Genomic DNA, 20711 nt, shown 5'->3' with positions numbered 1-20711 from the left:
AAACTTTAGAGGACTTCGTGGCCACACCACAGAAATAACACAGAATGAGAGGCCCCAAAGAATGTTCAAACATGTCCCTCAATGATCAGATATGAGGTCAGAGGCCAAATCTGTGTGGATCGCCATTTGGAAGCAAGGAAGACTTAGATGTGGTATTATTTTAAATTTCCTCTTCAGAGGTAACCTCTATATTAATTTGTACTTTACAGAAGATGCCTCTGGATAATTTAAAAGGTTGTGAGCAATTCAAGCTCTGCTTCCTGTGCATAATAGGTCTGCTTTTATAGCCCCCTCACCATTATGATACTAAGCATAGCAAGACATTGCTCAAAGCCCACAAGGGCCGACACTTACCTCCTACGCTGTAGGCAGAACATGAAGAGGGGTCGCAGTATCCAGGCTGGCCAGAAGGACCTTGTGGTCCAGGCACCCCCAAGTGACCTGGTGGACCCCTTGGTCCAGGAGAGCCAGGGGGTCCAGGGCTTCCTGGCCGACTTTCCCCGGAAGGTCCTACGAAGTACCCACCAATGAAAACAGTTGGTCTTTTATCATCACAGGGTGAGTTTTCAGACTACCAAGAAGTAAACTAACTCTTACAAGAAGCCATATTACACATCTTAACAACTGGGGTGATCTGCCTCTCTCTACTCATTGAGTTCTATTCCTGAACTGGATTTCCTGGAAGAGGATCATACTGCAATCACATGTTCTCCTGGAGGTCAATGCTTTCAATCAGCTCAGGAAACCAGAAAGCAAAATGTAGTCTTTTTTTTAATCACCTCCTGGATATGAAAGGGAAAGGAGCATACCACTGTCAACCTTGTTTTCTTTATGGAGTTTCTGTTTCCCAATGCAGGTTCCTTATGAATTCAATGTATGGCCATGCACACACACACACACGTACATATGCACACACACATGAACACACTTGATCTCAACCTTATAACTTATCCTGGTTTATGGCCCCAGATAATTGGAATAAATTAGTCTAAATATGAAAGAAATTATACTGGAGGAGAAAAATGAGAATTCTGAAATTGGACCCAATATACGAATCCAAAATTTCTTTAGGCTAGCTTGAATCAATTGAGAACTTACACTGAGTGAAAGTGAGACGGGGACTAAAATTTCTGTGAATTTAAGAAGTATGTCAGTCTGGCATTTTTCTGGTTTATGCGTTTGCTTTGTTTTGCTTTAGGCCTGGATTCCAACAGTGCTTAGAAGGCCTTTTTCAACTAGAAATGAAACTCTTCAACTAGAACCACAATGAAAATTAGGAACACGTATCACCTTATATTTGAAAAGCGTTGTGACTCTCAGATGCATTCCGTTTCATTCAATTAACATTCACTAACCACTCATTCTGTGTAAGGCATGAGCTAGATCAGTTCCTCATACAATCTCTAATAACAGGAGTATTTATACTCAAAGTGAATCCATTGCATTAGGAATCTCTCCTACAAAAGGTATTTTCCAAAATCATCATTAGGTTGGAAAGAAAAATCGGTAAGTCATTTGATTCAATATGGCTAAGACGGGGATTGTAAATATACAATTGGATTGTAACCTTATAACTTTAATAACAGAGTATGATCATCTGGAAGCCATTCTGAAAGCACATAGTAGAATACACAAAACTCATTCAGTAAGGTGACCATGGTGGCAGAAACTACGAGTGTTCATCCAATATCCATGCGTTCCCCTAGATTTTGAGACTCCTTTACAGGTCGGCTGGGGCCATATGGCTAGTTTCAGCCAGTGAAATATGACTGGAAATGACATCTTTCATCCTGCATTCAGGAAGCTGATGTGCCTCCTTTATCTTTCTCCCAAGGCCTTTTGTTCCAAAATGGGGGGAAAGTTACCGTACCCACATCAAACTTTGGGTAAGTATCAATCCACTAAGCACTGGGGATTGATTTGTTACTACAGCATAGCCTAGCCCAGCCTAACTCACGCAACCAATAAGATCCCAGAATATGCTGTATCTTTGGGGGTTTGTGTATTGGGAGGTTCGTTACTAACAAACTAGCCTTCCAATGAAAGGAACGAGAAATATAGCCATTCCAGTTGGACACAAGGATGTAATATGGCCATTTGCCTCACCTGCAATGTCAAGTGAATATAGAGATTTAGGATTTCCACCTTACAGTTTCCTGTTAGGTAGGAAGAGTTACCTGCTGGCCCAGGGGGGCCTCTTGGACCTTGAGTTCCAATGCCTGGATTTCCTTTATCTCCCTTCACACCAGTTAAACCTATTCAAAAAAAGAAGAAAAAAGAAAGAAAGAAAGAAAAGAAAGTTCTCCTTAAAATGACATCTGGGTGGTTCTGTTTTTCTGGGTTTCGAAAGGATATCGCTGATGAAGGCAATGATGAGGGTTGATTTAGGGTTACGGTTGTCATGGGACTTTTAAATTGAATCCTGACACTGGTGACTTCTGCACAACCACATACAGAAGGCTGGCTCTGTATCTGAGTTGTCTTCTGTATTTGTAATACTGCAAGTTTATCGTCCTCCCTCCCACTGAAGTGGCTCAGCCTGCAGGGATCTGGCCTGTGTCTTTGCACGCACCAGGCCATTGGACGCATGCAGTTGGCACCCCACGAGTAACACAATAGAAATCACAAGTGGACATATCTAACATTTTCCTTTTGGTCCACCCTGTAATGTATCTGCAAAAGGCATGAATTATAATTAGGCAGCAAAGTTCTAAAGAGCGTGAGTTTCCATTAAAAACTTGGAAGCTTCAGGACGGCCTGTGTTTGATTTGGCTGATTCAGCCCCATAAAAATCTAAATCTATTCATGTTTCTTTTCCACTGAACAAACTTCTTATTCCAAATAATTTACGCTGGTGTTAACAAACTATAGATTTTTACAGGCAGAAAAACAGAGAAATACAGGATCTGACACCTCATCGTCCAAATGGGTCCTATCACAAGACTGCTGAACAGGTGACAGCATGCTATATTGAGGCCCGATTCGTCAGACAGAGAGAAGAATCAGACTGGGGTCTGGGTTACCCTGGCTCGCATCACAGAAAGTCTCTAGTATCTGTTTTTCATGTACAATAATACTTCGAAATAATAGAATGCAGAAATACATCTCTTCATAATTACAAAGAAATTATGTGTGAACTGGCAAAGCCTAGGAGGGAACATAAATAAAGGAAAATAATTTGATAGGCAGCAGGCATGCAAGTGATCTAAAGTGTTTATAGTTACAAATAGCTTTTTTTTCCCTTCTAAGTGCAAGGCATGTTCACTGTAGGCAAATTAGAAGATACAAAAAGCAAGGACTCCAGTCCTAGAAAAGAATCACTTTTAACATCTTGGTTTGTAACTTCCAGAAAGAAAGGTATTGATGTAGTATTTGCTCTGGGAATAGCAGTGTTTTTCTACACTGCACATATACTGATGGTCCTTTCGTTTGACGTTTTGATGTCTGCTGTGTTCCTTGTTGACCACCTCTTGGGGTCAAGGTGGTATACCTGTCACCTTTAAAAAAGCCCTTCTTCCTTGTTAGCGGTCCTCAGGGCTGCTCGATCCACCTCAATGCTTCCCTAACATCCATGCCTATTGCATGTGGCCTTGGTGGTGTTTTCTGAGCTCACGGAAGACCAGTACTGCAGGAAGAGGGCAGGGCACTGAGCACCAAGCCTCTGACCTCCTGTTCTGAGACTCACTCTTCTCCTAGGAACTGACAGGAAGAGAGTTATTTCTCAAAAGTAAAACTACAATCATATCTGAGTTTAAAAATCACATAGACAAGCCAACATCTAATGCTCAATTGCTAAATCAAGTTGTTCAGACAGAAAATCACCATGAGTACGTCTACTGGGAGTTACCCAAATAGCTACTGGTTTAGCTAACTGGGTAATAACTGGAGTGAGTACTTTTATTTTTTTGCTTTTTATTTTTTTGTTTTATTTTTGGCTGTGTTGGGTCTTCGTTGCTGCGTGCGGGCTTTCTCTAGTTGCGGCGAGCGGAGGCTACGCTTCGTTGGGGTGCGTGGGATTCTCATTGCAGTGGCTTCTCTTGTTGTGGAGCACAGGCTCTAGGCGTGCGGGCTTCAGTAGTTGTGGCACGTGGGCTCAGTAGTTGTGGTGCCGGGGCTTAGTTGCTCCGCAGCATGTGGGATCTTCCCGAACCAGGGCTCAAACCTGTGTCCCCTGCATTGGCAGGCAGATTCTTAACCACTGTGCCACCAGAGAAGTCCTGTGAGTACTATTTTTAATAGGAGGTAGATGCTCCCTCACTTGCGAACAATTGTGCCCTAACGTGCATCTGGAAATTTAGCAGAAATAGCCTCTTCTTCTGTGAGAGTTGGAGTTGCTTTCCCCACAGGGAACCACTGATTTTTAAAGAATTAAAACACAAGAAAATACACCGATGACTAACAGCAGGCTGCATGATTAAATGCACAGTGATTCAGAGGCCTCCCGTGACCTTACAGTACCTAAGGATCAATGGTAAGGACATGGCTTCCCCACAAGTGGAAGACGTAGGCTGAAGACAACATCCAGGACAGTATCCTTGGGAATAAGCCCCTGATAAGAGTTTCCTGACCTATCCTTTGCTTATTCACAAAGAATGCAAAAGGTGGGGAAGACTGGGGAGTAGAACGTCTGGTTGCTTTAATTCTCTAATTATGTAGAGAAAAGCAAGTGGCATTTGTTATTATCTGCAATACAAGTCAAAGTAACAGAGGAAGGTCCTCAAAAGAATAGTCCAGCCCCTCAAGATGCCTTAAAAGAAAAAAAGAAAAAAAAGAAAGCTTTTAAGGATGTAGTTATATATTAACAGAGAATTTTAGATTTCCTTATCCTTGAAGTTATGAAATGTTCCAACTACATGTAGGCTAATATATCAATATTTGTCTATGTCTTCACTTGTGTTTCTCAGACTGAAGGAATACTCAGGTCCATGACAACCGATAAATCTTTCTTTTGGAATGAAAAAAACTTGTTAAAAAACACCATTCAAGGGACTTCCCTGGTGGCCCAGGGGTTGAGAATCCGCCTGCCAATGCAGGGGACACGGGTTCGAGCCCTGGTCCGGGAAGATCCCACATGCCACAGAGCAACTAAGCCCGTGCGCCACAACTACTGAGCCTGTGCTCCAGAGCCTGTGAGCCACAACTACTGAGCCCGTGTGCCACAACTACTGAAGCCCGCGAGCCTAGAGCCCGTGCTCTACAACAAGAGAAGCCACCACAATGAGAAGCCTGTGCACCGCAACAAAGAGTGGCCCCCGCTTGCCCCAACTAGAGAAAGCCTGCACAGCAACGAAGACCCAATGCAGCCAACAATACATATATACATACATACATACATAGAGTTAAAAAAAACCCAGACAACCACTATTTAAGTACCTAAGATGAGGACTGAAATTGAAAGCTAAGCTTAGAGGCCTCAGATCTCTAAGAACAGAACTGGATATACTTTTGATAAGCCTTGTAGGCTGTGATTAAAAGAAAGGAAATCAAATGTTCTAAAATGTCAGCCTGTGACTGTCCATGAAATGACAATAAAGTCTGGGCATAGTCATTCTTTACAGACAAAATGCAGTCATCGCCCATAATAAGGGCTCCCTCATACATCTCTTTTGTGAGGGTCCAAAGTGGGGCCATTTGGTGCTGAGATGGGGTCACCAGAGCAAAGACATGGGAACTCCTGAGTTCACAGGATATTCCCTCCTGAAATACCCTTTCCACCTTGGGTGTCTCCATACATACTCCTCATTCTTAAAGACTCAACTCAAAGCTTCTTTACAACCACAACAGGCAGAAGCACAACAAATTCAAGGATTATCTGTCTCAATCATGGCTATATCCCCTACATTTCCATGGTGCCTTCCACATAGTACCTAACCCACAAATATTTACTGAATGACCAAATGAATGAATGGATGAATAAATAATTTGCTTCCGTATTACCTGTGCCTCCTTTGGCACTTATCCCATTGCACTGCTTGTTCTCATGTTCACCTCGCCCGGCACCATGAGCCTGATGACTGCAGGGACCATGCCTCATTTATTGCTCTAGTGTCAGATCCAAGCACAATCTCGCACATAGTAGGTGTCCAGGAAGGCTAACTGAATGACTGAATGTCTACACCAAAACGCAGCTGACTGTTAGAAAGCAAGCATGACCTTTGAAGGATCAAAAAAAAAATTCCTTAGGCTGGAACTCTGCTTTTACTTTCACATGTCTGGCTTTTGTGAAAACTGTTTTTTTCTCACAAGCTCCTTATGTGGCAATATTAACTACTAGCGTTATTTAGAGATGAGTATCATGGACTCCAATTAAATTTAAGTTTCTGTCATTTTTTAAAAAATGAGCATAGGGACTTCCCAGGCGGCGCAGTGGCTGAGAGTACACCTGCCAATGCAGGGGACACAGGTTTGAGCCCTGGTCCGGGAAGATCCCACATGCTGCGGAGCAACTAAGCCCGTGCTCCACAACTACTGAGCCTGCGCTCTAGAGCCCGCGAGCCACAACTGCTGAGCCCATACGCTACAACTACTGAAGCCCGTGTGCCCAGAACCCGTGTTCACAACAAGAGAAGCCACTGCAACGAGAAGCCCACGCACCACAACGAAGAGTAGCCCCTGGTCGCTGCAACTAGAGAAAGCCCGCACGCAGCAACGAAGACCCAACGCAGCCAAAAATAAATAAATAAAATTTTTTAAAAAATTGAGCATAGATGACATAAATGAAGATCTAACTTACTAAAAATATGATTTAGCTAAGATTAAAATATCCTTAGTTTTCTGTGGAGTTACCAAAAATATTTAGAATAGAATAAAATCTTTTCTATTATTTATTCGTTCATTCTTTTTTTCTTTTTTTAATGAGAATTTTTATGATCTACTCTCTTAGATCTTACTCTCATTAGAATTTTAAGATCTTGCTCTCTTCTTTCTTTCTTTTTTGAAGCTTTTAAAATAGACTTTACTTTTTGAGGTTCACAGCAATACTGAATAGAATGTAGAGAGTTCCCGAATATCCCCACCCCCTACACTTGCATGGCCTCCACCATTACCAACATCCCTCAGTAGAGTGGTATATTTGTCATATTCTTTCTTTTTTAAAAGTCTCATGAGAAACCACATCAGGGCTACCTGATTCTCCCTTACTACTAATCTAACACTGACCCTCCACTATTTTCTCTTACAGATCTACTAAGGCAGAGACATGTTTGTTCTAGTTCATCGTTATATTCCTAGTACCAGGCACATATTAGTCACTCAAGAAATATGATGAATGAATGAAATACAAGGTCTGATTACAGATTTTGACAAACCAAGGATGTGAACAGTTGGTGTGTCAGCTATTCCTATAAATGGCCTCACCAGGTTTTGAATGCTAGATGCTTTACATGTACAAACTCACTTAGTCTTCACAAGAACCAAGATGGCAGGCACTACTGTTAACCCTAAAAGAGGCCTGTGATTCAGAGAGGTTAAGTCGTTTGTCCTTAGCTAGTAAGTAACAGAGCCAAGATTTCAACATGGGCAGGTTGATTCTGAGGCCTATACACTTAACCACAACACTCCCGGCCTCTCCATCCCAAGCTGGACCTAGAGGCTGAGTTTGTCTTGTTTGCTGTAGTCATGGCTTCCTGAACTGCCTGTCCAATCAATCTGCACATTTCCTCTGGTCCCACACTCAGAAATCAGCCCTGTGGTTATCATATTTCTTCAGCTTACTTCCCTTGGTTCACACACTTGCCCTCTGCTCGGAGCAATACTTGGGGTTGACTTTAATAGGATTTATCCTGCTCACACGGATGACTTGCCCAGGATCTGGCTTTTGGTTATCAGTTTCCTATTTTCCTTGGCCTGTTGGCCTCTGAGTGGGAAGATTTTACCCATTCCTATGGTCCCATGACCACACCAAGCACTCAGGCTGGAGTCTCATGCTACTCCGAGGAGCAGAGACATTCCCTCTTTATTCCAGACATTCGGAGCAACTCTCAGAATTAATGCCCAGGCAGATATGCAAGGCCTGGGTAATGTTTTCATTGTAATTCTACCAAGAAGCCACAGAAAATGTGAGACAAGGCTTCAGCTATGTTATTATATTGTCTGTTGCCTGGGAAATGGCTGGTGATAAATTCCAAGTATAGTCTGTTTTTCATTCAATGTATGCTTGAATGCCTGCTAGGTACAAGGTACTGGATCAAGTACCTAGCTACAAGGTGGCAGATTAATTGGACTCAATCCAACAAGTATTTAATGTCCTTTTCCAGCCTCTGCTATTTTTACATGCTTGGCCCATAGGATTAGTACCAGCATGTGGAGCTCCACATTTTGTGCTATGGTGGCCAAGACTGGAAAATACATATTGGTTTGTTTTTTTTTTTTGCGGTATACGGGCCTCTCACTGTTGTGGCCTCTTCCGTTGCGGGGCACAGGCTCCGGACGCGCAGGCTCAGCGGCCATGGCTCACGTGCCCAGCCGCTCCGCAGCATGTGGGATCTTCCCGGACCGGGGCACGAACCGGTGTCCCCTGCATCGGCAGGCAGACTCTCAACCACTGCGCCACCAGGGAAGCCCCTACATATTGGTTTTAAATGTAAAAGAATCTTTGCAAACCACTGCTATAGGTCCCTCTCCCTACTGCCTTTTTCATAAAACAACTAGTCATCTAGTATGCCTCTATAATTCAGGGCTCAGCCAGGGAATGGTAAACCACTCTAGATCTTTCAGGCAGAGGGAATTTAATACAGGGATTTGGTTACATGGGTGACAGAAGGACTGAGAAACCAAACAGAAATGATGAGGCAACCCATAACATTAGCAACAGCAGGAAGCAACTATCACCCCTAGGTGTGCAGGGACAAAGAGAGGAAATGGTGTGCCTGGAGCTTTCTGGTAGGATGTAGAATGAGAGTGAGAGATGCTCCAGTGGAAGCAGGAGCCACACAGGGGCTGTAGCCACAGCTGGAGTGGCAGCGGAGGCAGGGGTGGGGCTAAGAGGAGAAATAGTCTGACTTTTCTCCTCCTCTTACCCTCTAATCCTCCGCGGTGCCTCCCATTGGCTGAACCTGCTCAGGAGCAGAGGGCAAAGAAGCCTGGAAACACAGTGATGCACAGTTAAAGGAGGGAGAGGAGCAAACCGAAAGCAAACTCCCAGTCCAGTCCTAATATCAGGTACTGAGAATTCAGAGTCAAAAGCATCCTTCCTGCCTGTCACAGGTCACCATGCAGTAAAGAGACAAACGAGTAGCTATAATGCGGTATGAGAATTGCAACAACAAAATATGAGGGCATCAAACTGAGGCATCTGTGGGGGATCTCAGAACGCTTTCCAATAGAGCTGACCATCGGAGTTAAGTCTTGAACAGCAGGCATTAGGCAAGGAAAGAAGGGATGGATGGAAATGCACATGCAAAGGCTTGCTGATGAGAGAGAACAGGGAGCGCCTGGGGAGCTAGAAATGGTTTGGAAGAGCTTTGGTGGCTGCTGGCTGGGGAGTGGTCTAGGTCACGTCAGGACAAATTTTGTGTATCAGACTGAATTTGAATATGGGCCCTTACGTGCAGAGAACTCCTTCAATACTTTCTACCTACCCTTTTCCCCCCCTTTTTTTTTGTTTGTAGTAAGTCATACTATTTTTCTTAAAGAGGAACTCAAACTGTTTAAGCTTCGGGACCCACAAAACATGGGTCTGCCTCTGCTGGATGCTACAAAGCAATACAACTAGCTGAGATGGACCAGAATCCCACAGAGCACAACCCCACCAACAAACACTGTGTGGGCTTCCCTGGTGGCGCAGTGGTTGAGAGTCCGCCTGCCGATGCAGGGGACACCGGTTCGTGCCCAGGTCCGGGAAGATCCCACATGCCGCGGAGCGGCTGGGCCCGTGAGCCATGGCCGCTGAGCCTGCGCGTCCAGAGTCTGTGCTCCACAACGGGAGAGGCCACAACAGTGAGAGGCCCGCGTACTGCACACACACAAAAAACAAAACAAAACCAAAAAAAACCACTGTGGTAGTCCCACTGAAAAGCTGAGGAAAATGCACTGAATCATTAAGTAGTGCTACCCAGTAGCCAAAGGAACCCACTCACCAGATCAAGAGCAAGACAACAGGATAGTTTGCACTTCAATGTTTTCTATCGCTCAGAGACATGATAGTATAGGCAAGAGGTCCTCAGGTCTTTTGACCACAGACATCTAAATTAGACACACTTACATTTGGGCAGTGGAGGGCAGGGGGAAGCACAGAGGGAGGAGGCAGTGAAGGAGGGAGAAGGGAGGACAGAGGAGAGAAGATGATGAGGTACCCAGCTCATCATCACACACTAACCCTATCTCGTTGTTTGCAGGTTGACAGTTCACAGCTGCAGAGGTGGAGCAAAAGAGAACAGGGATTAAATAGGGCACCAGGAATCCTGGTGTTTTGTCCATCTAGTTTTGCCACTGATATTATGACCTCATAGGTACATAATAAGAAGGTCAGACCAAACGCCAATCTATCACTTTCAGCTCCAAAGTTCTGATTGCTCTTCCTCAAATGCATATCATTTCCAGCACTGACTGCTGGGAAAATTATAAATGATACAAAGTTAGCAGGAAAATGAGCCAATTGCTGTAGCTTAAAAAATGAGTATTGTAGGTTCAGCACGGATATTCAGCCATTTGATGGTATTTAAATAGATATTTAAATTAGAGCTTCGTCTGGTCTTTATTCTTTACAGAACTGAAAAGTGATGTGATGCTCTCCACTCTCGGAAAAGAAGGGAGTTTTGTCAGGGCATTGGGACAAGGCCAGGGTCTATGGAGTTTAAAACAAAATGTGTTATGGCCAACAGCCCTTCATAATAAGCATGAAGAATCACTATTAAGGTAAATACATCCTATATCTAGGATCCTCATCATGTTTTTCTGAGCTAGTAAAAAGTCCAGAAAAGTCAAATTACTTTGCTATATTCACATAATAATTTAATGTCTAAGTTAAATCTAGAACCAATGAAAATGGAAAGGGTTAATGAATGTATCTTCTCTATGTATGTTTTCACCCATGTACACAAATGCATTTGGTATACTTATTTATTATAATGTACTTATTGCTTTAAAAGCCATGTCAAAAAATTCACTGAAAATGGTTTATCATAGCTAATATAAACAGCTTTAGTTTTATCCTATAAACTAGTACATGGTATACTTCCATTTCACTTGTTTATGTTCAAGGCCAGAAATTTAGAAAATGACAAAACACATTTCTACATTTAAAAGATAGGGAGTGGGGAAAAGAGAATTGGATGAAGGACGTCAAAATGTACAAACTTCCACTTATAAGATAAATAAGTACTAGGGATGGAAAGTATGACATGATAAAAATAATTAATACTGCTGTGCTTATATATGTAAATTGTCAAGAGAGTAAATCCTAAGAGAAAAATATTTTCTCAAGAAAAAATCATTTTTTTCCAATTTCTTTAATTTTGTATATCTACCAGATAATGGATATTCACTAAACTTACTGTGGTAACCATTTCATGGCGTATGTAAGCCAAATCATTATGCTATATGCCTTAAGCTTATACAGTGTATGTTAATTATATCTCAATAAAACTGGAAGAAAACATGATAAAAAATAAAGTAAAGGGAGTCTCTCTCTTTCTCTATTTCCAGATTTGTGTGTGTACACGTGCACACACACACACACAGAGGCAACATAGGCAGAAGATCCTTTGACCTTTTTACCACAGACATCTAAATTAGACACACTTAAATCTGGGCACTGAAAAATCCAATGCTTTTTCTATGTATTTAGGAAATGCATATAAAATATATCCAGTATAACCAAAACTTCTATTTAAAAATTTCACCCTGCTTTTCCAGCTAAAATTATATGATGATGATTTGAAGAAAATGCTGACGCTGTCAACTTGGCAGTCATTGGCTATTAACAGGATGTCTTTAGATTGATGAACTAAACCACATGGGCTTCTGCTTTTATCATGGCTCTAGGGCTGAATGAGAAATGGCAGCCAAAAAGCTAGCCAAGTGGTAGTTAACACCATAAATCACTTATGAGTCATGAAATAGCTATCAGATAACAGGTATTATGAGGAATAAAAGGAAAACAGACATTAAATTTGGTTTGTGGGGAGCATGTAGTCTCATTGGTGAAACAGGATTAACAGAGGTGAAACCAATAAAGGACAATTCAAGAAAGTATATTCTACCTTGGCGCTAAACAACATGTTTTACACGGTAATGAGGTAGGGATCGGCCATCCATTCATCTGTCAAATATGTGTTCAGCTCCTTTGTGGAGGATGCAGAGATGAAAGGCACAGTCCCATTCAAGGAACTCACAGTCCAGTGGGAAGACAGACAAGTACACCAACAATTACAATATAACGGGAAACTGCTACGATGGAGGCATGTGTTTGGGGACCAGGGAGTACAAACGAGAGAGATGTTACTCAGATCTTCCACCTGTTCATCCAGTTGGAATAATGTAGTGTAGCAACAACAAACACACTGGCCAAACAAATAAACCACAGTGAGGGATGAGTGGTCTGGCAGAGTTGACTCTTGAGATGAGTTTCAAAATTTGAGTCTGATTGAGCCAGAGGAGGAAAGAGAGCTCTGGGGAGTCAGAATAACATGTGAAAATCCATGAAAGGCTATAAGAACAGGGCACAACAGGAATCAGCCCTGAGTATGGAAAGGAAAAGGCATGTATGAAGATGTGGTAAACCGAAACAGTGGTCTGAATTCTTCACTATTCTGCAATCGAATTATGCATCTGTTCTCTTGCAGCAGGCTCATGCATCTCCCTAGCCCTTGGATTTTGACTTGGCCGTGTGACTTGCTTCAACCAATGGGATATCAGTGGGCAATGATGTGAACAGAGGTTTGAAATATGACTGGTGGGTGGGTTGCCCTGTTTATTTCTGCCAATGCCATAAGGAGAACATAGTCTAGGGAGCTACTGCCCCCCCAGCCAGGGCCCCAGCAGAGCAGAGCTGCCCTTGCCTCCCACAGACATGTGGTGAGAAATAATATCTATTGCTGTATGTTACTGAGATTTTTGTGGTTTGTTACGCAGCAAAAGCTGACTCATACTGAGAGCCCTGAGTAGTTCAGTTTGGCTAGAGCAAAGGGTACAGACTTGAAGTGAAGCTGACTGGGAAACATAACCTGGGACTACACAAAGATATCTTCCTGAGATGGCATTAACATTGGGCAGTATTTCCAGCATATTACCCATCACCTAAGACAAGGACTGAAATCCAATGCAAAGAATCTGCTACAACCTACTACACAGACATTCCAATTAAGGATTTCAAAAAAAATTTAAGCTACAGAAACAACTATATCAGTTTTCATGGCAAAAAGTAAACAAAACAACAGTTACAGTTTTTTGTTATTGTAATAGTCATATTACAGTAGTACGAAGAGTGGGGACACAATTTAATGATAATTTTAATTTGTCAATGCCTTTTTAAAATAATTCTTTGTGTTTGACTGGCAAATGATTTTACCCTGATTACAATGAATTCCAGAAATAGGGACACGAAAAGTGTTAGTCTACAAAAAGCCTTTTCCAATAGGTGCTACTCTTTCAAGGTGCTTAAATCTACATCTTATATTTCCCTCTAAAAAGCTGCATCTGGCATTTGAATACTTTAAAGGAGGAGGGGGAGAAAGACACCCATTTAAATGGCAAAAACAGGCAGACACAGCATGAGCCAACCCTCCACAAGTGCACTAGAAGTCAGACTGTGTGGAAATCATTCTTACAGATGAAAGCATCACCGTGGTTACATGGCAAGGGCAGAAAACCTTGGTTGAATTTAGAACAATGTGATTAAATACATACTCACAAATTCTATGCTCCTCCCTTCAAAGGTACAGCTTAGCCCCCCTCTACTTGAGCATGGGCAGGGCTTAGTGACTCCCTCCTAATAAAGAGAATATGATGAAAGCAAAGCTGTGACTTCTAGGACTAGTTACAAAAGGTACTGTGGACTCATCCCTGCTCTCTTGCAGGGATTACTGGCTCTGAGGAAAGCAGCAGCCATGCTGTGAGAACATCCAAGCATCCCTATGGAGAGACTTGTCCTTCCCATGCAAATATAAGCAGAGTAGTCAGGGAGGGCCTGAGACCCTGCTAATCATTCCTGATAGTGAGTGAGCCAGCCATCCTGGAAGTAGCTCTGCCAGCCCCATTTGAGCCTCCAGCTAACTGTAGCCCTGACTGACATCTTAACTGCAACCTCATGAGAGACCCTGAGCCAGAAGCACCCAGCTAAACTATTCCTGAATCCCAGACCCATAAAATCCACGATTATATATGTTTTGTTGTTTTAAGCTTCTAAGTTTTAGAGTAATTTGTTCATAGTAATAGATCAATACATAGGGCTTCTTTCTGCAGCCATGGTAAATGCAAAGGGTCATTCTGTAACAGGAAAAAAAACCAACAATCTACAAAATAAAAGATGGTACAAAGAGATAAAGAGATAGAGCATTCATTGTCAATGCCTTAAGGTCACTATACATTAGGAAAACACAATCCATCAAACCTTCAGAGAAAGGTCTTATTCCAAAGGACATTCAAACTGGACTTTACCGGATAATTAATGGGTGTGAAAAGAGAAAACTATTTCTCTGGAATTCATCTCTCAGGATATGAGAGGGAGGGGATAGGAAAGCAAGAGAGGAAGAAGACAAACATGTATTTCAGCAGATTTTTATCAGCAATGAAAAGACGATGTCTCATGCAGCTGAGTATCAACCATAACACAACATCACAGGGAAGACTTGTAAATATTTAAGCATCAACCAGTAACTTATTATGAGAGCTCTACTGGCCCTCTATCTTTCATCACGTTGATCTGTCCCATAAAGAGAATTTTTCCAGGAATAAACCAGGATACAAGGGACATTAAGAAGTTTCACAGATGCTTACCATTGAGGCATTCCTGGCTCACAACTACTATGCTTCACTTCTGAATTTGTGACCCAAGTTTTCTGCCAAATGTATCGTCTGTGCCAACAGCTCTTTTCAGCCACAGGAATTGAACATAAGAACCCTACTTCTCTCACCCAGCTTTGAATCCATTGGGGACCTAGCTTTTTCTCTAGACTTCTCAGCCCTGTGGATTCACAGTAAACTGTGGCACGAGCATAAGGGACTCAGTGTTAGCTTTAGTGTGTCATCTGCTGCCCTGACAGCCACTTCTCTGTCTCTGAAAGGTGGTGTCACTGACTTAACGGCAACCAGAAGATGGCCGATTCCTTTTCTATCTGTGTTTGCTTAGGGGAGTTCAGTTGTGTTTCATCTTATCCTTCTCCCATCCCCCTTTTCTCATTTTCTGAAACGAAGACAATCTTTTTCAAGTTAACCACAGAACCTGACTGATAAAAATTGATCTCTAAAGATTGTCTTTCTTTACATCCAGTCATTAGAAATTTGGTCTTCGGTGGCAGGGAAAGCTCAAGGAGAGACATTTTCCAACTTCAAGAGTCACTCAGGGATTTTATCCTCAAAGAACAATAACAAATTAATCCTGAGAGCCAACAGAGGTTAGAAACTGCCCTAGCGTCAAGCTTTTAGACAAACGTGATATTTTCTCTTGATTAAAATGACATTCCAGGGCTTCCCTGGTGGCGCAGTGGTTGAGAGTCCGCCTGCCGATGCAGGGGACACGGGTTTGTGGCCTGGTCCGGGAAGATCCCACATGCCGCGGAGCGGCTGGGCCCGTGAGCCATGGCCACTGAACCTGTGCGTCTGGAGCCTCTGCTCCGCAACGGGAGAGGCCACAAAAGTGAGAGGCCGGCGTACCGCAAAAAAAAAAAAAAAAAAAAAAAATGACATTCCAATATTAATATTTTTTAATCCTCAATAATAATATTGGAGTGACTAGAGCTCTTACATCCAAAAGATTTGATCCCACAGAGTAGACGTAAAGTGCTCATGAAATTTACAGAAACTAATGAAGTCCAGCAAAGGGAAAGTCTTTGCAATGATAACTTCCAGTCATTTCCAGTAAACTTTTTTTCAGGTGCTGGCATAGGGAAAGACATGACCCCGTCTAGTAGGAAAAAGGACATAATGAAAAATCAAGAGATGTGTTAACCAAAAAACATGTGCCTGAAAAAGTAGGAGAAGGTAATTTACATTTATTTGCATAATGCCAGTGATGTACTTGCTATCTTAATAGATCTTCACTGTGAACACAATAGAGACAAATGCAGAGACATAAGTAATTGATAAAGCTCAACTATATCACCTTGAATTTGGAACTGTTGCATTTTAATAATTCTTAAATACAAGTACATTTTGATTTATTCTTTATGTTTCCATTGTAGTTATGCTGGAAATCTGTATATTGGAATAAAGTATTTGACCATAAATTACTCTCCTTTTACTTCTTTATATTACATAGTACGACATTCTATTTTTTTAAAATTATGTGTGAAGGCAGGTAATATTTATTATCTATAAGTTTCAGTTTAGAACAGTAACAGAAATGTTGCAAATTATTTGTTATAAATAGGAGACAATATGTTTGCTAGGGCTGAGAATCATGGCTTTATAGGTTTCAAGTCCCTTCCCACCTCAGGACCTTTGCACATGCTATTGCTGTCTTTGCCTAGAATGCCCTCTTCTGACTTTCTTTCTTACTGATATGGCAAACTCCTAAACTTTCAGGTCTCGGTTAAAACAGCACTGACTCAACAGAGTAAGTCAGAGTCCCCTCTTCCATGTTCATAGAGCAACCTACATTTTTTCATAACACATAAAAACTGAAATTAAGCTATTCATGTATTTTTTTGTTTAATATCTGTCTCTATGCAAAGTACATAAAAGGCAAGAGCTGTATCCCCTGTTTACCACTGTGCTGTTAACACCCAACACCAGGCCTGACATGTAGTAGATGCTCAGTAAGTGCTGGTTAAATGAATGAATGAAGATTCAGAAAGATTAAGCAGCCAAGATTACATAGCTAGTATGTGGCAAAGTTAGGATCCTAACCCATATGTGATTGATGCCCCAAACTGCATTCTTTCCTTCCCATCATGCTGTTTCCAGCTAAAGCAGCATCACGCATAGTAAGGTGAAAACGGTTTCTCTTCTAAAATATCAGAAGTGAAACAAGATTAAATTACTTTGTTCCAGGTTTCTCCCTATTTGCCCCCAGGCTGAGACACTATAATAGAAGTATAACTTCTATGGCCAGATCCATGACCAATTTCCCTATAGGTTACTGCCCTACTGGGCCTATGCTAAAATCCAGAAGAACTGTCAAGTGCCAAAATATATAACCGTAAAAAATGCTTTTATCAGGGACTTCCCTCATGTCCCAGTGGTTAAGAATCCACCTGCCAATGCAGGGGACACAGGTTTGAGCTCTGGTCCAGGAAGATCCCACATGCCGTGGAGCAACTAAGCCCATGAGCCACAATGACTGAGCCCACGTGCCACAACTACTGAAGTCTGCGCGCCTAGAGCCCGTGCTCCGCAACAAGAGAAGCCACTGCAATGAGAAGCCCGCGCACCGCAACGAAGAGTAGCCCCTACTCGCTGCAACTAGAGAAAGCCCACGTGCAGCAACGAAGACCCAGCGCAGCCAAAAATAATAAATTTTTTAAAAAGTGTCTTTATCATGTTCATAGGTACCCAAAACAGGTCACCTGACTTCTCAAAGCTGGTCATCTGCCAGGTCACGGATGCCCCAAGGCTATCCAAACACAGCAGAACAGAATGCATTAAGAAGCTTGCAAATAGTACAACTATAACCCACTAAAACACTGGTTAGTGTAGCAGTTCACATGCTATTAACTGTGGATATTAGGAGCCATAATGAAACAGGGTTCACCAAACCCTGCACAGTGCTGGCCTCCTCTGTGAAACGCCTGCCAAGCAATGAATTTAAAGGTGACAACAGGGCAGAGGTGAGCAAGCACAGATATTCTGGAATCATACACATCTGGATTCGAATTCTGGTCCCCTGCTGTTCAGCTGTGTGGCCTTTGTGACAATTGACCATCTGGCTGAGCCTCAGTTTCCTCACCTAAAAATGGGGCTAATACGGATCTCATAAAAGTTTTATGAACATTAAAAATATACTAAGCAACTGCTGGCTTATTAAGTAATTGCTTAATAAATGATAGCACCGTTTCTTATCAAAGGCCACAGTGCTGTCTTCCTCTAACTTCTGACAGCATGTACTTTCCATATAACTTGCTTAGCAGTTGCCATCTCCCTACTTGTACATTCAGTTAATATATCATATTCTTTCCTTATCCAAACCGTGTCTTCTATTTTATCCAAATGAGGTTGTATATATGGGACCGAGCACAATATTGCCAGATGCATCTGGCGCCTAACATAACAAGCAAAAGCCATAAATCATAGTATTATCTCACACACTGCCCAGCCAAGAGCCTTACATAAACCTTGAATTTCATAAATATTTGTTGATTTATTATAGAAAATAAACCAGCTATGAATTCCAGCTGTTATGGATATACAATCTAAACATGAAAATCTTTAGTTGGGTGGTTCCTCTGATCCAGTATATTTTGGAGAATCATGGAAACTGAAGGAGTTGCATGAAGACTGAAATCAGGGAAATTTCCCAGTTCTTTTCAGATAAATAAGTAAACTGAATTTTGTGGAATCTAGACCAACTAAGCTACTGTTGTCTGGGTTCACAGATGGTTCAAGATATCAGTGTGGATAATGAACATGTAAATAAATGGAAAAAGGAAATCAACAGATTGGTCATCTGGGAATGACATGCAGAGATCACAATTAGAAATTGAGTTGTCAAGACGATCTCGTTAGAATCACACAAGGCTAACTGGAGAGTGAGTTTAAGTCAGAATAGATAGGACTCAATTGTCCCAGTTCAGGGAACAACAGAGGAACCTCAGAGCTGATCCCACCCATTTTTCTAAATTTTGGAAGCCAGGCTACAGAGCCATTTACCTGAAGATGGTGCAGTTTAATGGGGAAAGGCAGCGAAAATGTAGCCTAGTCCATGGAGGAATCGCTTTTCTCTGACATAAGTTAACAGTGAGGAGAGAAAGCAGGCGCGTCACATTTTGCTTCTGTGATGCAAGTGGAACCCCTTCAATTCTGGGTGTCAATAATGAGCCAAGTCTCAGCTGGAGTTTAAGCTTTGGAGGAACAATGTGGGCTGCAGGATCTCTCTGAATCATTAAAGTCTGAGGATTCTCTTTCTACTACAACCTATGGGAGAAGACAGCTAAGAGACTGTTCCACACACTCTTATGAAAAATACTTTAAGTTAAAGGAGACAAAGGGTTAATGAGAGCGAGAAAGACAATCAGATGGAGTGAAAATACAGTCTTCTGTTAGGAAATAAGGCAAGTCGTGAATGGTCGTCTACTTCGCCGAGCTGATGTGGAAGGAATGTTTGCAATTTCTATTCTCTAAAAATGCATATTCTTTGGATATTTCAGTGATAAGAATGGCGTTAATCAGGGGCTTCCCTGGTGGCGCAGTGGTTGAGAGTCCGCCTTGCCGATGCAGGGGACACGGGTTCGTGCCCCGGTCGGGGAGGATCCCACATGCCGTGGAGCGGCTGGGCCCGTGAGCCATGGCCGCTGAGCCTGCGCGTCCGGAGCCTGTGCTCCGCAACGGGAGAGGCCACAACAGTGAGAGGCCCGCGTACCGCAAAAAAAAAAAAAAAAAAAAAAGAATGGCGTTAATCAAAGATCTTGAACTAGAACAGTGTATTTCAAACTGAGGTCATAAAACCCAAAGGTGCCCCTTAGCCATTTTTTTTTAATTTTTATATTGGAATATAGTTGATATACAATGTTGTATTAGTTTCAGGTGCAAAGCAAAGTGACTTAGTTATACATATACATATATCTCTTCTTTTTCAGATTCTTTTCCCGTATAGGTTATTACAGAGTATTGAACAGAATTCCCCATGCTGCCCCTTAGCCTTTTAACAAAAGAAAACAGGAAACAATAGTAAGGGAAAGTATTATTTCTATTTGCCTCAGTTATATAAGTTTGAATGCACACACATGCACATGCATACAGCATCATGATGTAAAGTGTATTTCTTCTTGTTCATTATGTTTAAGAAGTTTGAAAAACTTTTGAAAAATTAGAATAGAGAAATCAGATGGAGTACTTCTGGTGAAAAATTAGCCGTATCAATAGAGTCATGAATTTTTTTTTTTAATGAAGACTCAGCAGAAAGTGAGGTTCCCCTCAATGCTATGCCAGAATCTCAACACCCATATTTCTTACAGTCTTACTTTTGTAGCTTATTATTTGTCTAAGTACACCGCCTAGTAATAGCACTTATTTTTACTCATTATAATAAAGTGTCCTTTTAAAATTGTATTCTACACTATAGTGATAATCATATTTTATACAGAAGAAAAATCAAACTGATCTCTGGTTTTTATTTCCAGTCCTGACATTGGCTGACTTCTAGCCTCTTTGGGCCTTGATATCTTTATAAGTTTCTTTTTTATATAAAATGAGAGGGTCAGGAGAAAAGATGGCTGAAGTTTCTTCAGTTTTAAAATTCTATTGTTTTGATTTCGTGGAAAGGCAGACATTTTTCTGTATCAATCTTTTCTGGGTTTTTGGACCACAAGGCTAATATCAAAACATGAATCACTTTGCTGTATACGTGAAACTAACACAGCATGGTAAATCAACTATACTTCAATAAATACTTTTTAAAA

The 20711-nt window shown here is 41.7% G+C and overlaps 1 protein-coding gene across 6 annotated transcripts in view; it reads right to left on the bottom strand.

Annotated features, from left to right (window-relative positions):
* The window catches only part of COL14A1 (collagen type XIV alpha 1 chain), a 267412-nt gene that overhangs the window by 2136 nt on the left and 244565 nt on the right, over positions 1 to 20711 (bottom strand). For all 6 annotated transcript variants that reach the window (XM_073794695.1, XM_019932069.3, XM_019932070.3 and 3 more), the window contains 2 exons: positions 2178 to 2255; positions 355 to 510 (listed from right to left, as the gene is read on the bottom strand). In XM_073794695.1, the coding sequence (XP_073650796.1) occupies positions 355 to 510; positions 2178 to 2255 (234 nt within the window). The remainder of the gene's footprint in view (positions 1 to 354; positions 511 to 2177; positions 2256 to 20711) is intronic.

The sequence above is a fragment of the Tursiops truncatus genome, chromosome 17 (assembly GCF_011762595.2).
Source record: "Tursiops truncatus isolate mTurTru1 chromosome 17, mTurTru1.mat.Y, whole genome shotgun sequence".
Lineage (NCBI taxonomy): Eukaryota > Metazoa > Chordata > Mammalia > Artiodactyla > Delphinidae > Tursiops > Tursiops truncatus.
The sequence above is the reverse complement of the archived record's forward strand: the minus strand, read 5'-3'. Positions and strand labels throughout refer to the sequence as shown.